Source organism: Rosa rugosa, chromosome 7 (genome assembly GCF_958449725.1).
Source record: "Rosa rugosa chromosome 7, drRosRugo1.1, whole genome shotgun sequence".
Lineage (NCBI taxonomy): Eukaryota > Viridiplantae > Streptophyta > Magnoliopsida > Rosales > Rosaceae > Rosa > Rosa rugosa.
The window spans coordinates 41228338-41245222 of record NC_084826.1 but is presented as its reverse complement, the minus strand read 5'-3'; the positions used below and the strand labels follow the sequence as shown (position 1 = coordinate 41245222).

The 16885-nt window shown below is 36.7% G+C and overlaps 2 protein-coding genes and 2 long non-coding RNA genes across 5 annotated transcripts; 3 read left to right on the top strand and 1 right to left on the bottom strand.

Annotated features, from left to right (window-relative positions):
* The first annotated feature begins 5683 nt into the window (after positions 1 to 5683).
* Positions 5684 to 7648, top strand: LOC133720122 (uncharacterized). Its single transcript, XR_009851697.1, has 3 exons — positions 5684 to 5951; positions 6412 to 6630; positions 7377 to 7648. It is a non-coding gene; the product is annotated as an uncharacterized LOC133720122 (long non-coding RNA).
* A 775-nt stretch (positions 7649 to 8423) lies between these two features.
* LOC133720460 (uncharacterized) lies at positions 8424 to 9218 on the top strand. Its single transcript, XR_009851874.1, has 3 exons — positions 8424 to 8515; positions 8696 to 8768; positions 8883 to 9218. It is a non-coding gene; the product is annotated as an uncharacterized LOC133720460 (long non-coding RNA).
* Positions 9219 to 9823: 605 nt separating this feature from the next.
* Positions 9824 to 11039, bottom strand: LOC133723311 (protein FAR1-RELATED SEQUENCE 5-like). Its single transcript, XM_062150121.1, has 3 exons — positions 10502 to 11039; positions 10002 to 10346; positions 9824 to 9849 (listed from the first exon to the last, which is right to left on the bottom strand). Exons 1-3 carry the CDS (start codon positions 11037 to 11039, stop codon positions 9824 to 9826), a joined length of 909 nt encoding a protein of 302 aa, XP_062006105.1.
* A 1847-nt stretch (positions 11040 to 12886) lies between these two features.
* Positions 12887 to 14272, top strand: LOC133719756 (pleiotropic drug resistance protein 3-like). Of its 2 annotated transcripts, none has more exons than XM_062145928.1 (5): positions 12887 to 12999; positions 13095 to 13254; positions 13356 to 13420; positions 13504 to 13555; positions 13752 to 14272. In XM_062145928.1, exons 2-5 carry the CDS (start codon positions 13194 to 13196, stop codon positions 13826 to 13828), a joined length of 255 nt encoding a protein of 84 aa, XP_062001912.1. In that variant the 5' UTR covers positions 12887 to 12999; positions 13095 to 13193; the 3' UTR covers positions 13829 to 14272. The 2 variants fall into 2 exon arrangements, with proteins under 2 accessions (XP_062001912.1, XP_062001911.1); XM_062145927.1 differs by having other exon boundaries at positions 13326 to 13420.
* Positions 14273 to 16885: the final 2613 nt, after the last annotated feature.

Below are 16885 nucleotides of genomic sequence, written 5' to 3'. Positions count from 1 at the left end.
CCCGCGCATGCCATGCCAGGCACATGCCTGTGCAGAATTCGCACAACAGAATTAAATATCTGTTGAGGAAATGGATATTGCACAACGGTGAATTCAGCGTTGTGTGATTTTTCAATCACACAACACTCGTTTAGACCACAGTGAGGCTGGTCATCACACAACACAAAACCACCGTCGTCTGATTAACTTATTGTAGTAGTGGAGTCTTGTCCACAAAAGTACCTCCACTAGCAGCATCTAACATTTGGCTCTCAAGAGGGAGCAAACCCTCATAAAAGTATTGCAAGAGGCTTTCATCCTTGAACTTGTGTTGGGGACATTGCGCCAAAAGGGATTTGAACCTTTCGTAGTATGCAAGATATGACTCATCTTCAGCCTGTTGAATCCCAGTGATCTTCTTCCTCATAGTAATAACTCTTGAAGCAGGGAAGAATTTCTCAAGAAATGCCTTCATCATAGCGTCCCAAGAAGTGACATGTCCATCTGGAAGTTCATACAACCAATCTTTGACTCTATCAGCTAAGGAAAAGGGGAATGTCTTCAGCTTGAAAATGTTCTCATTTGCCTTAGGTAGCGTCATACTTCCAACTGCAAACTGAAATTCCTTCAAATGCTTGTTAGGATCCTCCATAGATAGTCCATGAAAGGTAGGTAATCTATGAAGTCCACCCTTAATCTCAAAGTTGGCAGACTTGCCCTCTGCAGCAGCTAGGAAAACAATGGAAAGAGGAAACCCTCCTTCAACAGTAGATGTAGAGAGGTCCTTGATACCCTTATTAGCCTCATTATTGCCCCCAAGACTGGCCATTTCTTCTTCTTCTTCAGAGGATGGCGTATGAGGTGGTGTGATCTGAGGTGATGGTGAGATGGACGAGACAAGTGGTGATGGCGTCAAAGATGGTGGAGATGCAGTAGGTGTAGGTGATGTGGATTCCTTTGAGTCTAAGATCCTCTTCCCTTGATCGTTGAATGAGTACGATTTGAATTTCAAAGGAGAAAGTCTTCGGTGTTCAAATTGTGGAGGATTCTTCAAACGTTCAAGTCTTGCTTCAATCTCTCGTGCACTAGGGATTTTAGAAGGCTCGAACATTCATGGAAATCCTGGACAACATTAAAAATTAAATAAGTTAGTAAACTATACAATAAAAGAAATACAAGTTAATTATTTTACAAATTTAATGTAACACATACAAACATACAAACGTACACCTTATACAAATACAACAAAATTTACAAGTATTGTGTAAGTATAAAACATTTACAATTTTAGGGGTGGATTTGTGAAATCAAGCAACTTATAAGAATTCAAATTCAACCACAAGTTTTTAATCAATTGGAAGTACGGCCCAAGTATAGTCATCTAGACACAAGTTTCCTTTCAAATCCTTTGGGCAACCTTAGTGAAATGGTCAGGTGGGGGAGGACGAACACAAGAGGCAGAATTCATTTTGGCTTGAGCTACTCCCACATAGTGGTTTAGGCCCAATTGTATGCACTTCTGAATTCAGAACCCGTCATGGATATTGTCCCCTTTCTAGACACCATTCCACATAGGCTATACTTACTTAGATAAGAAATTTCACAAGTGTGAAGATAGTTCAACAAGTGTTAATAAAAGCCGCCCTCAACTTTAAGGAACCTGGACTAGGTGCCCTTAAATGGTTTAGGCTAATATTAACAAAAGAGACTTCACCCATTCCTATCAACTTCAAACTCATAATTAAACTTAAACCCAAACAAATCACCATCAAACACAAATCTCGAAAACAATTTTATTTACATTTTACAATATCCAACGGCATTTATCAAGAAATAAAAAGAATTTTAATCCCCGGCAACAACACAAAAAATTGACCTGCACAAAGTTAGTGCTCAATTTAAAATCCTATCAATGTAATAAGAATAAGTAGGAATCATTCTCAACCGGGGATTAGGGCCTTATTAATTCCTGAAAAATAAAACGTTAGACAAAACAAAACTATATATTATACACATTATTTACGAAAATACAAGTAATGGGGATTTAGGATTTTATTTGCTAAATTAACAACTAATTAAATACATGTGACAGATCAAAACACATAATCAATTAGAGATAAAGGAATGGAACGAAAATATATATAATTAACTACTATTAACATATTGGTAAGGTTTCAAATATCAAATCACGAATCAAAATATGTTATAGCATAGAATCAATCAAGAACAAAGATGAACGCATACAAAGTTCTTTTTACTTCCCTTAATTAATTTAACTAGATGAACGTACCATAGTTAACCCTATTAAGCATGCAATTACTAGTGGTAGCTAAGTACTAACAAGAACACTTTTAACACATAAAGCACCATGGAAGTTTGATCAATTCAAGCCAAGAACACAAGTTAGAACGCTAATCAAGCATGCAAGACTCATTGTTAATTTAGTAGGTCCGGATCAAGGGACACCTTTTTTTACACAAATTTTGACACACCTTATGAGCCATTAGATTTTAAAATGTTCAATGGTTCAGATTTATTGTTTGGATGATGTCACCATACAACAAGGTGACGTGGCAAATGACATGGCATTACATTTTCTAACCTAAGATTAAACTTTTCTTCACTAAAAGAAAAAACAAAATTACTATTTGGAAAATTAAAATCAACAAAAACTAAAAAAGAAATAAAAGAGGAAGATGAATAACATAATTAGGAGTACTATTCAATACTGTACACGATCAAAAGAAGAAGAAAAAATAGCACAAGAACACGCCATTGAAGCTCTTGACGTTCTTTAAAATTGCCCAAGTGCACCTTGACGCTCTTGACGTTTTTTCCCCATACACCTTCAAAATTGCCCAACTTTCCATCACCATGAAACTTGAATGACAGCTCTTTGCCATCATAACCTGGATTTCGATTGAGCATGTGAGACTTGACAAAACATTGAGCATTGTTGTCTCCTCTTACCGTTATGAGAGGCCCCATACTATATCAAATTCTGGTCGATTGATCAGTCATTGTAGTACAAGACTTCTCCTGATTAAGAGAATGGCATGGGATCCATATATAGTGCGATATCCAAACATATCATTTAAATAGAAGAGACCTGTCACCTTTTATCGAATCATATGGAACCCAGATTACAGTGTCGCTGGGAATAATTCTGCTGAGGTTGATAATTCTATTGTTATTATGTCTGACGATGACAAAGTCGTTTCATGTCGGAGTTCTCTATAGGGACAGCCGTTCTCTCAAGTGAGGGCAGCAGAAAGCAGCAGGATGCGGACACAAAATATTAAGTCCCATTCACGGACTACAGTCCGTGCTACTTGGGAGTATTTTGCATACTTGATAATCACTGGTTGCATTTATCAATTGTTGGCAGTTAAGTTAATGAGATAGTTGAATGGGATTTTACTGTATCATTTTCCAGATATTGGCTTCGTTTCATAGATAATTAAAGTATATAAAGTAGGTCTTCCTTATATATATATATATATATATATATATATATATATATATATATATATATATATATATATATTGCATGTTGTTGATGGTCTTTTAAGAGTCCGAAGAAGGTATTTGCACACAATCTTGCCACCCTTATTGTCTGATTGGCACTGGACCAGGTTGAATGTGACCAATATAGACCCGATCATTGTTATCCAACCACTGTTAATGAAGAAGTTGCAACTAGAGATCAATCTGATCTGTGTAAAATTCACCTATTTTAGCTAGCTATCTAGCAACACAGGGTGCATTGTAATGAATCTGGTCGACTCATTAAAATAGCAAACAAATTAATAAATAAAAAGGTAGAAGAACTTATATAATTTGACGTTCATATATGTAGAAGTATAGATCTGATTTTTCTCCTTCCATGTGTTCTCAGTAAGTGCATGTCACTTGCTGTGGATACATTGAACTAGCTACAGAAAATCCATTAAATACGAAAACAAAGAGTTGATTGATACCATTCTTTTATAAGAACAAAAATAACATGCCTCAATGTAAATTAATTCTTGTATAAAAACAATAACAAAACAAATTAACATATTCTCTCTCAATGAAACAGTAGTTACTAAGAGAAAAAAAATCAATACGAAGTTGAATTCATTCTTCCTTGTTACTATCTGAATCTTCCTCGTCTGAATCTTTGTCCCAATCTTGCATATTCTTATTCCCTAAACACGCAAATTAAGATGAAACACTACACCAAAAACGTTAACACACAACACTTTTTGCACAACGAAAAAAAAAAATGTGTTGTGTGATGAAGAAAAGTGAATCACACAACATGTTTAGTAAACTTACGTTGTATAAGGTGGTTAAAATTCTGAAGTTTTTGTTTAGAAGGTCATTGCACAACGGTTACAAAAATAATCTGTTGTCTGAATCATAAAAAAAAATAGCGGCAGATTTCCCTCCCAGATCGACTCAAATTTGGCTCCAAATTGGTACTACATCGTACAACAGTATAGTTATATCTGTTGTATGAGAGTAGCATGGAAAACATGATACAACGGTTTTTTACTTTTTGTTGTGTGATGAAGTGGGAAATATTTGGATGTGCCTTTATTTGGCCCAAAATGGCACTCGAGCCGCCCAAAAACCTCTAAGTTTTGATTGAAATATAGCACCAGATTGATAATCACACAACCAAATGAGTTGTTTCCGTTGTGTAAATGACCATTGCCTAGCATGTTACTTTGGTCGATATTATAGCGGGAACTTTTCCCTCTTTGAAACCTTAGCTGAGGTTTAAGTTGTTCACAATCAGACAACAAAACTTCGTCTTTATGTTGTCTGATTCATAAAGCAAAAATTAAAAGCCCGCCTTTGACAACTTAATTAGCTAGCTAGGTTTATTGGATTTGTTGTCTCCCCGTCAAGACTTTATCAAAACAGCCGTTTCCTCTCCTCATCGAGCAGCTCTCAACCATTTTGCTAAGTTGCCAAACAAAATCACGCTCGGCGCGCGGTTTGTTCCTTCTCCTATTCAATTCAGAGTTTCAGTCTCAGCTTAGGGTTTTGATTCGACCTCCGATTTCGCTCTGCCTTTTCCGATAGAGAAACAGAGAGATCTGCTGGGCTCGGAGCTTAGCGCGATCGGCAATGGGAGTTCCAGCTTTCTACAGATGGCTAGCGGAGAAGTATCCACTCGTCGTCGTCGATGTGGTAGAAGAAGAACCGGTTGTAATCGGCGACGTTTCGATTCCGGTCCACACCAGTAAGCCAAATCCTAACGGCGAGTATGACAATCTGTACCTCGATATGAATGGGATTATTCTCAACATCATCAAAAACCATCAATCTCTCATCAAAACACCATGGGTCTCTCATCAAAACACCTTCTGTTATCAAACACATCTAGATTAGGGTTCGATTGCACTCATCGATTAAGATTTCGATCCCTCTTCTTGTTCATGTCTATCCCTCCGAAGCCAACCCATTTCCTCTCTCATCTCCCCTCACCTGCAAACCAAAAAGGAAGAAGCTCGAAGTTTTGATTCTGAGCAACATCATCACGAAGGTAATTCCCTTTTCTCCTTCTCTAGATTTGGTCTTCGTTATTTTGCTGAGAGAGAGATAGAGAGGTGTTTGTTTGTTTTCAGTTGTTTGCTCGATCTGTGTAGAAAAGAGAGGGGGGCTAGGATTGTTTGCTCGATCGTACATGAATATTTTTTTGTTGGTCTTCTCATTCTCTGGTGGAAAGAAATTTGGTTTTTTGGCTTTTGGTATTTGACAATTTATGACTTCTTTAATGTTTTGTTGGCATGCTTTTCTGATTTCATTTTTTGGGCTATTTGGGATTTGCAGGATTGTGCTTGGTAATGGCTGTGATTGTTTTGATTCAGCTCTGAGTTATTGGCTTTGGTTGCATGTCCTGAAAGGGAAGGGAAACAGGTTATGGTTCCGGGCCTACTGCCAAGAATTGGTTCTGGTTATGATGATCTCTGCATATGGTAATTACGCACTGCCTCTCCTCTCTGCTTCGTTTCCTCTTCAGCTCGGAATTCAATTTCTTTCTGATTTTCATCCACTACTATCAGCCATGGAATACCCATTCAATTCAACTTCCAGTGAGCTGCGCTCTTTTTTGTTTCTATAATTAGTTTGCTATAATTTGGTTTTGATTTCCAATTGTTCGCTGTAATTGAAATTTGTTAGGTCTCCACAACAAAAGGCCTTTGCTTTTTCAATTAGAAGCATAAATTCGTCATATAAATGCTGCATGAATTTAGTTTGGATGTGAATTATTTATTACGATGTTCGAATTAAGAATTTCGGATAATATTTAGCTGGATCTAAATTGTCTATAATAGTTTGAAACACATTATGCAAAGCAAATGTGAATTTCATTTCGTTTTCATATCATTTATTTGATTATGGCCTGCTCAATGCTAATCCCCATTTGTGTTTCAGCTGCCTAGACATCCGACGACATTGCACCTGCAATTTCACTCACAGAGAATGCATCAAAGCACTTCAATAAGATGAGATCCAAACATAATGAGGATCTATGCCTGGGAATTGGTGTTAAACAGGGTGGATATTCGGGCATGTTGTATACCATGGACTTCTATAGTAAAGAAAATGCAAGACCAGATGATTCAACCATTGAATATAATGGTTTTAAGATAGGTCAGCCTTCATATTTTCATTCTCTTAGTCAAGTGAGCTTGGACTATTTGTGACACATAATTGATGTGCTATTTGTTATAGTTAGAGTAATGATCGCACTTTATGTACTAATACAAATTGGTTGCCTTTAAATTTGTTGAAAGAGTTTCTATTGTTGAGCTGATATAGTATAGGATTTTGGATAGGGATTAAATTACACAAATGTAATCTGTGAAGAATGTAATTAAATGATAATTCATTATGTTCTAAGTTCTAACAGGTTGATCCAAATGATTGGTTTGTATTCTTTATATCAAATGATTCAAGCACAGACTAGGCTCTTCTTTATATTTTTTTCTTTGTTCATGTGTTAATGCTTATCAATGGTTTGTGTTCTTTGTGTTTCTGTTCAATCTTCTTAGGCTCTTCTTAGCTTTTAGTATTTCTGTTTCCCCAGTTTGTATGCATTTTCTGTTTCTTTGTATTCAGTGTGTGTAAGATCTGGGTGTTTTGTACTAGAGATTGGTTTTTGAGCTTGAAAGTTCTTTTTGTGTTCTGGGTTTAACAATTTTTTGCCTAGTTGATATCTAGATATAACAAACATTTCTTTGGACTCTGACTCTGCAATATTTCATCCCCTCTCTCAACCCCCCCCCCAAAGCATCCTAAACAGGGGGAGAGGAAAGCATGGATTTTTGATCTTTTTTATCTTTATTAATCTTATTCCCTTTAACTCCCATAAGTCATTCCTTTATCTACATCCACAGCATCATTTTCGATTGACTGTCAAAGAATGGAAGAATTTATGAGGAAGCTAGTACCAAGCATTTGAATGAATATGGAGAAGCTGGGTTGCGTACGTTGACGCTTGCTTATAAAAAGCTTGAGGAGTCTGAGTATTCTGCTTGGAACAATGAATTTCAAAAGCAAAATCATCTATCGGGGCTGATAGGGAGGTGATGCTCGAGCGAGTAGCAGAGAAGATGGAAAAAGACTTGATCATGGTTGGTGCTACAGCTGTGGAGGACAAATTGCAAAAAAGGGTAAGATAAGCTTCATATTACAGTAGTAAATAAGGAACTGCCGTTTTGATTTACGGCAACTTAGTACCTTTTCTTATTCTCTTAGATGCCCCAATGCATATACAATCTTGCACAACCTGATCTCAAGATCTGGGTGTTGACAGGGGATAAGATGGAAACTGCAATCAACATAGGGTTTGTCTCTAACCATTTAAGTAGAAAGCACTAACGTGAATAATAATAAAGCTACATTTCCCCCTTCTTTTTAAATCTTTTTAAAATTTATACACATGTAACATCATTTCTTATTGTTTTTATTTATTTAAAAAGATTGCAATAATGGAGGACAAGAGCCAAAAAAATTATTTACTCTAATAAATGTGGACCAAAACCTAATAATATTTGAAAAGGTAAACAAGTAGTTGCATAAAGTTGATTGTTCTTTTATACTTTTTATGTCTTTCATTGGCTAGGTTCAGTTAATAGTGCATGTAATGGAGCCATATTAGGAGTTACGGGCACATTAGTACTCCTAGTAACAGAGATACTACAATGACATGTGGTGCTTCGTTGGAATTGTTACCTGACTATGAACAGATAGTGTGTCTGTGTGTGTGTGTGTGGGTGGAGGGTCATCTGGGTCTGTATTTATATAACATATAATAGCTTACATGTGATAATGTTTGTATTACATGTCTAAATGGGAAGCAAGGTATCTGTGGTGGAAGCAAGAACCAGTTTCTCATTTTACAGTGAATCTCATGATAGTTCGTAATTGCTTGCAGGCTGTGTTGGCCAGTGACTTTGCTATTGCCCAGTTTCAGTTTTTGGAGAGACTTTTGGTTGTCCATGGACATTGGTGCTATAAAAGGATTGCTCAGATGGTAATATCAGTATGCTCATCTAGTAGTTTATTGTCACAGATTTGTTAAAATGCCACTTGCTTGTGCTTGTATGTTGTATGTTGTATACTTGCACATGCTTAGGAACACGAGAGCATGTGCCTACTTAGTCTTCTTTTTTGAACTTCATCCACTTGTTGATGGAAATATTTTGCTTTTCAGATTTGCTACTTCTACAAAAATATAGCATTTGGTCTGGTACATGCTACTTTGAGGCATTCACCGGATATTCAGGGTAATCAATATATGATGACTGGTACATGCTATCGTTCAATGTTATTCTTACCTCATTGCCTGTGTGTTGCATTCTGCTTTTTTTCTCCTTATTTCTTAGTTTGATTCTACGCAGGCTGATGCTGCTGCTTCCAAGAATACTTCAACCATGACAAAGTCCTCTTCATCATCTCAACCCAATCGTGGATCACAGATCTCTAAAGAGCTGGTCAAGGCACATCAATACCGAGCTATTTATTTGACTTTTCACTTCATTCATTTGCTTGTGTTTAGGGCATGCACTAGAATGCTTTTCTTGTGTAAAATGTTGGTTTCAATGATTGGGAAATGCACCCCTTTTGCTTTTGAAGTTTAAAGTATTGGTTATATGAATCATTTGATGGTTTGGAATGTTTGTATTTGATAGAGTACTGTTCATTTGGTAAATGGACCAAATGAATGCACAATCTAATTCAGGAATGGAATGTTCAAATGATCACACAACAGATTAGATATAATGATAACTGCCTGTTGTCTAAATGGCCAAAAAGGGGACAAAAACACATTGTAATCAATCATATCATACATCGGTTTTTAACGAATCAGTGTCTTCTAATTTATACTCAGACAACAGAATTAATTGAACTTTGTAGTCTTAAAAGTTAATCACACAACAGAACCAATTGAACTCTGTTGTCCCAAAGTTTATCACACAACAGATATAGTCCAAGAACTGAAGTTTGAAGATCAATCAGACAACAGACAAAATAAAAAAATGTTGTCTGAAACGCTAAACATACAACAGCTTAAAACTAGCACTGTTGTCTGAAGACAGCGCCTCAACTGCTGCGCAGCTGCGCTTCGCATTTGCCGAGCCATCTGCCGAGCTATCACACAACAGTTATAACACATACCTGTTGTCTGTGTGTTTATCACACAACTGTGTTCCACCGTTGTCTGATTTTTCATCAGACAACGGCTCACTCTACAACGGTGGGACTCCAAATCCCACATCGGTTTTCTGCCGTTGTCTGATACGATTTTTGGTGTAGTGAAAGTATTAAAAACTATCATAATTTATACATCAAGTGAAACTATATGATCTGACAAATAAAAAAAAAAGTTAACTTACTTTGATTCGTAGAAACAATCGTTTTTCTTTTTGCATCTGGGTTTAAATTACAAGTAAGCTTATTATGTCCTGGCTGTTGGCACATTGTACACTTTCTCTGCTTGCTTTGAGCCAACTCCATACCGCCTTTTATCCTCTTAGAGCTTTTACTTTTTCTTCTACTATTCTCATCCTTCTTTCTACCCTTGGTTTTTGAGATATTTGGATCCAAAAGCAATGACTCGGAGGACTTACTCGTACATTGATCTGCTTCATCTCGAAAAACATTATCTTGAGACTCCATAGCATCTTCTTTTGACACCTTATTAACTTTTGAATTTTTTTTGCACAATTCATCTAAACCATCCATGTACATTGTGTAGGCCTCATCTGAAGGTGCTGCATAACAAGCTAGTTGAGTAGCTGTCCGACTCATATGACTAAATCTCAATGCTTCTGATTGTTCTTTACCATCATTCTTTACCAAGGCTTCAAAATCCATAACTCTAAATTATTTGCCCCTTGTCTCCATCTTGGAAGAATAAAGTGGGAGGGTATTGTATCAATGTCTTGATGAACAAATACTTTCATAATATGCCGACAAATTATTCCCACAAATTCAAAATTTTGACATTCACATTTACCCTCACGTGTTTGTAAATTCAACTCCACCAAAAACTCTTTTGAGTTATCATTTTTCTTCATCAATGAGTATCTGTGAAATTGATCATCGAAACCCCTTTCTTCAACTTTGAGCCATTTGACTCTAGACCATTCGCTCTTGAATTTTTCAAATATATTTCTAGTATACACCTGTGCTGCATGTTTCAAAAGAAAGTCATCATCATTCACAATACAATATTTATGCTCTGATGTAAAATCTTCGCTACTTTCCCTTGTAATAATCTTATGTAAGGCTTGTTCATACTTGACAACAAATTCTCTTAGATTGGTCATTGATGTAACAAAGTCATCAAATAATGCATTAGTGCCTTCACTACGCCCTGTTGTATTCATTCCAGCAAAAAACGTTCTGCGATTATTTACTGGAACCCAAGATTCACAAATTTCATAAAGTTGTTGTAGCCATTCATTTTGTTCCAATTCATGCTCCTCAACTAACTTCTTCCATTGCTCTTCAAAATCCTCAATTCTGTATGTTGCCCATATACACTTTTTCATGCTAGTCTTGAAGTCGGACTTTTAAAATATACATGTGACAACTTTTCACCAAATTTTTTCTTTATATGCCAAATGCAGAGGCGGCGACAAGTATTGGGAAATTTTTTTGCTATTGCTCCTTTCATTGCCAAATATGATAACACATAATGAATGTCGCCTCTGTCTCATCTTTCAAAAGGGCACATCCAAATTGTATGGACCGGAAGTGATGGTTTACTCCAGTAAATGGGGCAAATGGCATGTCATACCTGTTTGTCCGATATTTACTATATACCAAAGGTCAGTTACTGTTCATAAGCACTGTTCCTAAGGCCCCCGATTTAAAGTGACGCTTTTGCCCTCTATGTTTTCTTAAATTACCTCTTTGACAAAGTAATTTCTTCTCTCTCTTCTCTCTCAACTTGACAGTAGTGCTGAACTGCTGATGTTTAGCGCATCGAAGAAGAAAGGGAACTCGGGACTTCCGAGAGAGAGAGAGAGAGGAGAACAGAACGAAAAGTAAAAAAAGTTTGGGCTTGCTGAGACAACAACGAAGAAGAAGAACCAGAGTTTGTTCTGATAATCTCATCATCATCAAGTTCGATCCCCTCTGATTCAGTAGAAGAAGTAGTCGAAGCAGTTTCTTCCTGTTTTTTTTTTTTTTTTTTGTCTGTTGAGCTGGGAGAAGTCGAAAGATTCGGAATTTTGATTCTATTTGAGATTAGAATACGGGACTGGAGTCTGCGAGATTCAGATCGGTGGAGAGAAGAGCGTTTCGTATCGATTGGATTTTTTATGTCTGGGTTCAGCTCAGTTCGTTTCTTTGGGAGCATAAAGAAGATTTGGGGGAGAAATTAGAGATGTTGTGGATTGGATAAACTAGAATCGACTCAAAGGTTCGATATTTTTCAATTTCTCAAAATTTCTTCCGATGTTTAATACTGAAATCTTTGGAAAACAGAAAAGAATTGGTAAGAAGAAAATGGGTCAGATAAGCCTCCAAGAGTTATCTGAACATTTGGTTCTTTGGTTTTTCCTTTTTTTGGGAAATTTTTGCAAGTTGATAGAGTTATTTTAACTTACTGTCTTCCTAATTTGTGCAAGTTTTTTTTGTTTGTAATTCAAAGAGGAAATAATTGTGCATGCAATTTCTGAAAAATTCCCAGGATGACAAACAGAAAATTGATATTGAAAGACTCCCGAGACTCCCAAATGGATAGGAAGAGACTCCAAGGAGGTAAAAGATGCAATGGGACCAAAGGGTGTCAAGGTTGGCCTTTTTATCCGTCTCTCCGACCCATTTCTATAATGTTCTATTTCTTGGAGTTTTGTGCAGAGATGATCATGGAGATATGGTATAGGCTGTAACTAGGCCACATGCAACCTCCATTGCATATGAAACTTAATCATCTCAATGACTCAATGAGTGAATCCTTAACTTTTAGTTTCTGGGTATTGCATTAGTATGAAGCTTAAGGAAATAAATTTGAAATAAATAGTAGAGTTTTCTTTCATGAATGTCTTGCATTTTTAGACTATGAAATAAATTTGGAGTCGTGTATTAAGAATGCAAAAAAAATTTCAATACCCTCATATCTGATTTAAGATTTAGGGCTAACACAAAAAGTTGAATTGCTTCTTCAATCTTTTGGATTAGAAATATGCAAACATGCCTAGCATCATTGCTCCATATCGTGGTGTACCTTACTACTAGAAGAATGTTACTACGTCATTGTTTTTGTGCTTGAACAGGATGTAGTACTGGGAAAGATGCAAACTATCTTATTATCTTATTGGTTCATATTTCGAAAAATCTTCTGCTTACATACAGTATTTTGCTAATATAGGTTAAATATTCTTGCTGACCTGCTGTGTTTTGGGGATCGAGAGTTCTATAAAGATTGCTGAAATGCAAAAATAGTTGAGGAGGTAAAACCACCTTCTTATTGGCACTTGCCGGAAAACTGGACAAATCCCTAAGGTGAGTATTTGAAAACATACATGTACAAAAGCTCAACAGCAATAAAATTAAGGTTGACAAATGTCATAAAATATGAAGACTTTTGTTTACCTCAGGTTACAGGGGAGATTCCATACAATGATTACAAGCTAGATCAGTTTGTTCCTCAAAAAACTCCAGCGTACATAAGCCAACACAACCTTCACGTACCTGAGATGATTGTAAGAGAAACAATCGAGTTTTCAGCCCGCTGTCAACGTATTGGAAGCAGAGCTGGTACATTCCTCATCTCCTTTGAATTTTTTTTTTTCAGGTTAGTTCTTCATTTCCATCATTGACATGTGAAGTCAAATTTGCTCATGCAAATATAATACTAGAGGTTAGCAGGAGAGAAAAGGAAGCAGGAATTGTTCCTGATCCAGATATTGACACCTACATGAAGGTAACCATAAAATTGAACGGTATTGCCTTTGATAAATTTATAATGCTGTTAGAAATAGAGATTAACATATACAATGCTGGCAGGCAATCTCAGTTGAAGGACAAAAGAAAAACCTCCAAACTCACTGTTTTGAAGGTAAATTCTTCTACTAGATATTGATTTTCATATAGATATTTAAGCCCTGACTATTCATTGGATCGGAACAATTAGCTGTCATGATTTCTCTCTGCTTTTCCTTTATCCCAATTGTACGTATCGTTATATTTTTTGTCTGTATCAGTTGATCTTCTGTGGTTTTTCACTATTAATCCTAAGCTGTTACGATATGCAGTGAACGCTAGATGTGGCACTTCTCAACACCAGATGAGGCACGTCTCAACACCAGATGAACCAACTGAGGGAATTTAATGTTTTTTCTCATGTCCAACCATTTTTGTAACCAGTATCAAAAGCAACTTTGGTTAGAATGTTGATTTTGGAAAATCGTCAATAGCCAAGCTTAGTCTGTTTGGAACTTTGATTTTTGAAACATGTAAATATATGAATCTGGTTAGAACACCAGATTTTGAGATACGTAAACATATATTGTTCAATAAAAAATGTACACATATACCCTCAGCATCACACGGGATGTCTACCTAGACTCCAAGTTAACCTATATGGCAGTTTGTCAGTTCAGTTTATCTTCACCCTCACAGATAGAGTGAGTATGAAGCTCTTGAGGAAGTTTCAGGCTTTGGAAGGCGAAAAGCTTGCAATGGAAAAGCAGATTAGGGCATTGAAGGGAGGAATTGATGAAATTAGGAACAGAGAATCAAGTCATACTCCCGCAGCAACGCGCGGGCAACTGTTGCTAGTGTTGTATCAAATGTCACTACATCCCCAAAATATTGATATGCCGTCCTTGATCTAGAATCCACCCAAAAAAAATTAGTAACTCTACCATCTTCATCACACTGGATAGCATAAAAGAATTGTGGATTTTCTGCTTGCTTTTTTCTGACGTAATTGAGGACTAATTGTGCATCTCCATATTCCAAATCTTTGTGTCTCACGTTCCTTAAATGATTATAGCAGTCCCTATTGTCAAAACCAACATTGTGAGCACCACCACACATTGAAGGAACTTTACTGATTTGTAAGTTCTCTTTATGAAAAGCTTCTGTAATGCCATATCATTTGCCACGTCACCTTGTTGTATGGTGATATCATTCAAACAATAAATCTGAACCATTGAACATTTTAAAATCTAATGGCTCATAAGGTGTGTCAAAATTTGTGTAAAAAAAGGTGTCCCTTGATCCAGACCCTAATTTACCTAAGCAATTTTAGGTTTTCCACTTTAATTATCAAAGCCTAGAACGCTAGCACCTTAATATGGATTCAATTACATATTTATCAATCAAAGTATGCATCCAAAGATCAATTAACACATAAAAGATAGGATTGAAGCTCGAAATTAACAATCATGCTCAACATATAAGAAATCGCAATTTTTCAACTTGAAAACCTAAAACATGCTTCATAGTATTCGAAAATTACATATCTAAAATCAACACTTCATCCACCATAGAAATCGCAACACACCATATAACAATAAAACAAAACCCAAAATCATATTGAAACCGAAAATTGTTTTACAAAGTATTAAAAACCGAAAACAAAATAAGGTTTTCATGGTTACACTTTTTTATCTTCAATTACGCAAGAAGCTTCAAAAGGTGGCGGAATGGATGAGGATCACGGCAAAGATGCTTGAATGGAGAGGAGAATTGCTCACGGCCTTGAACTTTGGTACTTGATGAATTGTCGAAACTTGGAAGAGAAGGGGAAGTGTTTGTGGCTTTTGATTCTGAATTTTATGGTGTGTAGAATGGCTTCACAAACCCCCTATATATAGTGAACGGCAACGGCTAGGGTATCAAGGTTGAAATCTACTTGTGACATCATCCGGCCAATGAAAATATTCCATGAGAATTAGAGAGCAAGTCACCTTTCTTTTGCCGCAATCTTCTTTGAATCTAGACCATATTTCAGCCTCCTAGCATGTAGAATGGAATCAGGAATCTGAATTCAATATTTATTCCTTTATTTTCTTCTCCAAAATTCCACTGAAATCCAAATCTATCCCAAATTGGTCTTGCCGAAATTCCTTGATATTTTTCTTTATTTCTCACGGAAAAAAGCAATATAAATGGGTCATGGACTCCTCAAGACATCATAGATGATTCTAGAAACTCATGTGCAAGTCACATACTTCAATCTTCAGGCCAGGTTTCTCAAAATGATCCAATTAGAAAGCCCATTTTAAATGTGACGCCATTTTGCTTCTGCTAGAACATTGTTGAACTATCCTGAGTCATCTTCAAGACACAACATCTCCTAGTCTCACCAGGTCTCCTAGCAGCATCAGGACTCCTAGTGTGATCAGGTTTCCTAGTCCAACTGGGACTTTGTCATTTCTTCATTTTCGAACATCCTTTTTCCGAGCTCATTCCTAGTTGAGTTAGGATTCCTACTTCAATTGGGATTCCTTTTCCTGGTAGAACTGGGAAAACTTCATTTCTCCATTTCTTCTCATTTATGCGCTCTTTACTCCTTGCCTTCCATTTCCAGACTCAAAACTACTTAAAAACACAAAATAAGTTAGAAATGATATTGTTAAGGAAATAAATAAGCAAAATGTAGAGAAAAATGTACTAAAAATATAGTCGAAATTAGTCTCAACAGCGGGTCCTGTCAACTTGGTATCAGAGCATTAGGTTGTTAGATTCTGTAGACTTGTTTCTATCCTATTACCATATATGCTTGATGTTACTCAGTACCTCTCGAGTTATGGCCCGACTGCAGTGGTTCCCCATCATTTACTCTTCGGTGCTGATGTACTCATCAAGTGTGTAAGGTACATGTCTAGTTGGTTTTCCTTTAGGTGCTATGCCTCTTGTACGCCGGCCTCATAGGGATTTCACTGCTTATCGGATTGTTTACATGTCTTGCACCTTTCCCTGGTGATGGTAGAGTAAGACTACTCTGCAGGTTCCAGTTGTGCTACGAAATGTGATTCGAGGGAATGTTGTGGTTATCTCTTCCTGGATGCCAACAAGATTGTTGGGGCAGGGTTTAAGGTGCGAGACCAGAATTCGATTTTGTGCTTGAGTGTCTGAGTCGAGCGACCACAGCTTTGGGTTGTCTTTGGCTTCTATAATTGTTTTGGAATCTGAATTGTTGTTGAAGTGGGACTAATAGTAATAGTGGTTCTGACTTTGAACCGAGTTTCGGGAGATGTGTCATGTGACGTGGTTGGTCTTGAAAGCATCATTTTGGAACAATACTTTGCAATTCACAGAGAAAACTAGATTGGAAATTCCTCCATTTGGACACCTTATGACGGCGTAGTGTACAGATCACTCTTTGGTATCCAATTTGTCCATATTCTCGGATCATTCAACGGTGGAGGGTGGAGAA